The sequence below is a fragment of the Malaya genurostris genome, chromosome 2 (assembly GCF_030247185.1).
Source record: "Malaya genurostris strain Urasoe2022 chromosome 2, Malgen_1.1, whole genome shotgun sequence".
Taxonomy (NCBI): domain Eukaryota; kingdom Metazoa; phylum Arthropoda; class Insecta; order Diptera; family Culicidae; genus Malaya; species Malaya genurostris.
In genome coordinates this window covers 4,581,073-4,587,143 of record NC_080571.1, presented here as the reverse complement: position 1 = coordinate 4,587,143, position 6,071 = coordinate 4,581,073, and the positions used below count along the sequence as shown (strand labels likewise).

Here is a 6,071-nt window from a genome sequence, read left to right as displayed (position 1 = left end):
AGAGCAGTTCAAATTGAACTGCTTAGTGCTATACTCGGCAGTTCAATTTGAACCGCTAAGCAGACGTAAAGTTTCTGCTACTTACAGAACACTTTTTGTTTTGCAACGAAGTGCAATGTCTTTTCTGACGTGCCGAACGAAAACGTGTTTTCGACTATTTCTGGCCGATGCAGGTATGGTCATTTAGGGGTTAGCCAAATTTTGTGCTAGGGCACATAACCGTTTTCATTAAAAAACGTAAAAATAATGAAAACGGTTATGTGCCCTAGCACAAAATTTGGCTAACCCCTAAATAATTCAAATGATTTTCGACTCCCCGTTCAGTTGATATAACAAATCGTAATTTCTTTTCAAAGCGGATGTAACATCTGATTTCTGGACCGTTATCCCAAAAATAAACGCGATAATTGTGCAAAAACTCAATAAAACTGAATATATGGGAATAAGTGTGTTTCGGCGTTTCGAAAAATGATATACCGGTCTATATAATAACGCATGTCTACCACTCTACAATAGGTAAAAAATTAAACTGACAGTGACAGGTCAGAACTGTTCGTTTTGTTCTCTGGCCGGTCCGAAGAATTTAAGTGAATTACAATCAAAACAATTGAACGTTAGATAATTTTCTCAAACGTTTTGGAATCTATTTAATTGAAAATGAGCCTTCTGCTACAATTGAGTAAAAATTTAACCAGCCGCTCTGGCTATCTATTGACTAGAACACTATGCACCGCTACTCTGGAATCAAAAGATCTCGATAAACTGGTGCGGAACAACAAAGTCGTAGTGTTCATGAAAGGTAATCCGGAAGCTCCTCGTTGTGGTTTTAGTAACGCCGTTGTGCAGATTCTGCGGATGCACGCCGTCAATTACGATAGTCACGATGTGCTGCAAAACGAGTCGCTGCGCCAAGGTACTTGTTTTCGGTAGCCATACATTCTATTATCAAAGCATTTGTTTTCAGGTATAAAGGATTATTCAAATTGGCCCACGATACCGCAAATTTTCATCAACGGAGAGTTTGTCGGTGGTTGCGATATTATGCTACAGATGCACCAACACGGAGAATTAATTGAAGAGTTGAAGAAAGTGGGGATCAAGAGCGCTCTGACTTTAGAAGAAAATAGTGAACAGAAATAAACGAATCAGTTTTTTCATGTAAATTCTTAATAGTAGTATGGTTAACACTAGCTTCAAACTTTGTGACTTTAATTACCAAGAGCGGCCGAATATATGTGGTCAATAAATACTAAATTTCACTCTAAAATAGTTGATTTGGTGTCAATCAATAAATACGGTGGGGCGGGTATAGCGTGATGGGTAAGTTGATGGCTTTCACGCCATGCTTACGATGAAGTGCTGCGGGCTGCTACACCGTGTAGTACACAATTTCCTCAATATAGAAAATATCGTTATTTTTTCTCACCAGATTTTTAAATTCTCGGAGATCTGATTCTTTCATTCACAGTCAGAATCTTGATTCATATTTTCATGCGAAAAACGGACTGATTTTCAACTTCGCGTCCCTTATTTGTTCACATTTTAGAGATTACTGAAGATATTCACCCTCATTCTTGTCGTATGCGATACGTTCGAAAGTATATCAAATTCGTATTCCCGTTTACGTTCGAATCAATCACTATTTTAAACATCGCACATGTATAAAAACAACGCCCATCCAACTTTAAACTATCAGTTCTGGTACAGATTTTAGTTGTAATTAAAAATCTTTGCTATCATTTGTTATTTGACTTGTTTTTTTCGCTGACTTTGTATCATCATGCTTGCTTACGTCCGTATCGATCATACGACGAACACATGCTTTCGAACGAATGCGAACAAGCCATTCTTGTTTTCACTCGAACGTGTACGTACGCGACTCCTGTGCAATAGGAGGATCGTCAGCGCAGGTAGTTTTTTTTAGAAAGATTCCAAGCATCAAGGATGTAACGAATCCTACATAATAAATAAATATCGTACTCAGGACCAATTTTATTCAAATCGGTAAATGAAATTTTCAAATTAAACTTCGTGCAAAGTAAAAAAAGTATTTAAAATAGCAGTCCGATCAGTAGTATCTGCGAAAAATATGTTGCATTTTTCTTGCAATTTTGTCATGTTTTCGATAGTCTTCATATTTATTACATTGGTAAAATCCTGCATTTAAAAATATATTATAATGTATAAATATATAAAATATTTGCCCATGGCGTATTTTCCAGTACCTAATGGATGTAAAATTTGATGCGTAAAAACTTGGAACCGGGCATATATTCGAAGGCTCGCCAGAAAAAAACAGCATTTTACTATTCTGCTATGTTTTCTTAATATTTTCTGCAATACACAAATTTATGATTTCATTGCAAATCACCTTTAGACTCGAAAATAAATTTGTTAGAAATCGGTTAAACTTTTTTCAATGTGTTCGAACGATTGATTCGCAGCATAAAATTGACGAATCGAAACCACGGTATTTCGTCTATTCGTCCATAAACGAGAATGGAACTTTCCATTCGTACGAATGATGTTCGAATGCACGTATCGTTTGAAGTTAAACTTCCATACATTTTAGCGTTTCGCATATGGTTAATCACAAGAATTGGACTGATTTCATCAAGGCTTAGCATTTATTTGAAGAAGTTTACTGATATTTGAATTTTTTGTGGCAAACGAGTCGCGTTCAAATTAATTTGAGTGAAAATAAGAATGGCTTATTCGTATTCGTTCGAAAGTACCCGTTCGTCGTAATGCAGATACGGACGTAAACAAGAATGAGGGTGATTGTGTCTTTGTAACCAGAAGTGAAAATAATTAGATTTTCAAATTTAACCAATTAAACATTAGTAGCTTTCAAACGGTTCTAAGCTTGTTGAAATTGGTTATCCTAGAAAATCGCGTGGAAAAAAGGAAGTTTTGAAAAAAAAATACGTGCGTGGAAGGATTCTTAGAATTAATAGGATCGTAGTACCAGATATGGCATTTCACCAGAGTGATACACGCTGGAGTCAGATTCTTGTCCACACCGAGGATGCAAAAAAACGAAGCACCGCACAAAGAGGAAAGCGCACTTCTTCTCAGTGTCGAATAGACAGCATTTGAGTGTGTGCTTGTGGTTAAAGCAGCTGGCGCGGGTGAAACACATTCTCTTCGCATGAATCGCTCACACGCGCTCTCGTCTAAATACACCCAAGTGACCACTGGCGCGTGATGGTGAGCGAACACTTCTGTGAACTTCAATTAATAGAGAGTAGATCTGGCCTTGCTATGAAAAATTTGCAAGGAAAACCGAAAATTTTGCGATGAATTGTTTTATTTTGCTGATTTTGCGTGTCCACGCTTCTTCTACGCAAACCACACAGCAGAGTGCTCACCGGCGTGTACACCTCTGTGAAAGTATCTGCATCCACCTCAGAGAATTTATTAGCTAATGTTCTAGCACTTTGGTGCGATTTAGTGGAAGAGGTAAAAGGAAATAAACAAACGCACTCATGATGCGTGCACACTTTATACAACAGTGGTGTATAAATGTGAAAGAGAAGAGCTCTCGTTGAAGTTGTCAGTGCGAGGGGAGAAATTTTGCTTGCTCTTCGTCACACAGAGGAGATAGACATCTCTGCGTAGTACTGCCATGCAATGACTCTGTACGCTAAGAATCGGCTGCGAAGTCTGTTGAAATTCCACAAAAGGAATTTAATTCCAGGACTTTACTTTGTTTTGTCATTACACGTTTACCATCAAAAAGGCAGGGCTAACAAGTGCAAAAAACTACAACGACTAGTCCTGTGAGGTTGTTCGACTATTTATATGGAACAAGGCGACCAGGGAGGAGTTTATTTAACTGCAAGCGTTCAAAACCTGCTCACTTTCCTGCATGTTTATATTCCAGAATTTATTACTTGTACCACTATATAGAAAACTAATATTGTTTCTTGTAAAAAAAACCCGGACGCAGAACTGCTCACGGTGTGGATTGAATTAATGATGATGCTAGCATCTTTTTATATCAAAAATCGATTTTTGGTTCTTATAACCAAATTGTATCGACCGATTGCTTTGAACGATTACTATAGTGCGCCTCGCTAAAGAACACTTGCCAGCTGGCAAGCTTCTTGCGATAAAGATAATCTGGGTCGGTGGATGCACTGAATTATTCCTAAAATATCGGCAAAGGCATGGTTCAGGGGACTGGATGTGAGTAGAGATTTCATTCGTGTGATGTCCAGACTCATGTCCAATCACTACACGTTAGATGCACATCTCCTTCGAATTGGACTTTTCGAGTCTAATCATTATGCTTGTGGCGAAGGTTATCGCGATATTGATCATGTCGTTTGGACATGCGTGGAGTATCGTGATGTCAGATCTCAACTAATAAATTCCTTGCGTACCCAAGGTAGACTATCCACTGTCCCAGTTCGCGACATTCTTGCTTGTCGTGACCTTCCATACATGAAACTTCTTTATCATTTCATAAAGACAATTGGAGTTTCAGTTTCACAATTGACCCTTTTGAGACTTAGTTATGACTCCTATTGCACCTATTAGTTTATCCTATAGCTAAATTTGAATAAAAATGATGTGCTGATTCAAACAAACTCGAAATAGTTTATGAAATTATCAACAAAATGTATACAAATTTCAGCTTATTTTATAATTTATAGCAGTTTAAATATGTTTAAATAATATGATAGTTAAAAAAATAAGAGGAATAGGTTTTATTAAATTCAATTTAAATTGTGACTATATTAGAATTATATTTGGATAAGAATTCCATGTAAAAAGAAGCGAAGGGAAACTTATATAAGTTTCCTTGAGAAATAAACGTATTTATGGACAAAAAACAAATTGTATATTTTCTTCCATGTTAATCAAGTTCCAGTGTATTTTCCTTAAAGGCAGAGTTTGTGATGCAGGATACTGAAGAAAAAATTGCGCACAAAGTAGATTAGCAAATAAGCCACAAGTTATTGAATAAATTCAAGCACGCTTTACTTTAATGGGAAGGACCAGTTCAATGATACAACTGGGTATAGTTTTCCATCTTCATCCTTTCAATATTGTTTGTATCAACAGACACCGCAATCAACTCGAAATGTTCACGACAATTACGTGGCTAATGCCACGATCCATAGTTAAATCCACCTTTATCCCTAACACTTCAATGCAAATAAAAATATTGGTGGTGAGCTCACTTCGCCCGCGTTCACTGTCGTATTTTTTTCTAAATGAATATAGGTTGCAAGTACGCGAATGGATAAAGGAAAATCATCTGAGTGTGTTATGGTTTGATGTGTCGAGCTTGAAACTGAATATAATCGCATTGATATTTCAATTATTGAAAGGTTATTCCGCATTAACGAGTTTAAGAAATTGAGGAATATGTAATAAAATTGCGTTCAGTTTCATACTTTGTACTACATATACTTCCTTGGTTGCATATGTTATTCCGATTGTTTTATGTTTTTGTTGAGTTGTTTTTATTTTTTGCGCTGCACCTTGGATAGGAAAGCTCGGTAAAAATATATAACAAACAATTCTACTTTGAAACCGTATCTTTATTTTAAACCAGTGTTGTTATCAAATTCAAAGAGTTCGAACCAGGGCACCTTTTACATTGGGGCCCACGGCTTTAGGGGGACATAAAAAGGGACCAACCGAGTAGAAAAAATGTTTTTCATTTAGTTATAGTTTCTATTTCTATGGTGCAAAAAATCACTGTGTATAAAATCATGGTATATTCTTGTTTTTAAATTGTGTCAAACATAAATTTCCATGTGAAGCATGCTCATCAACATGTCAAATTTTCTCTACTTTTTAATCGTACTTCTTCTTCTGTTAATCTTACTTCTTTTTTAATTATGTAAATATTCTACCAATTCGACTATCATTCATATACGATTAGTTTTTTTTTGTTTCTACACACGCAAGGAAGGGTATGAAAGACGTAGTCATGTTTACCCCACACATTATCACGTACGCTGTGTAAGATTAATTTCTTTATTTTTATCAGTTCTTCCTACGGTATGCGACATAGCCGGGCGACCGGCTGATGTTCACATACATGCACATTT

At 36.5% G+C, this 6,071-nt stretch overlaps 1 protein-coding gene across 1 annotated transcript; it reads left to right on the top strand.

The window, feature by feature from the left end:
• Positions 1-529: 529 nt before the first annotated feature.
• LOC131428534 (glutaredoxin-related protein 5, mitochondrial) lies at positions 530-1,267 on the top strand. Its single transcript, XM_058592536.1, has 2 exons — positions 530-913; positions 965-1,267. The coding sequence occupies exons 1-2, from the start codon at positions 658-660 to the stop codon at positions 1,138-1,140; spliced, it is 432 nt and encodes a 143-aa protein (XP_058448519.1). The 5' UTR covers positions 530-657; the 3' UTR covers positions 1,141-1,267.
• The last annotated feature ends 4,804 nt before the right edge of the window (positions 1,268-6,071 follow it).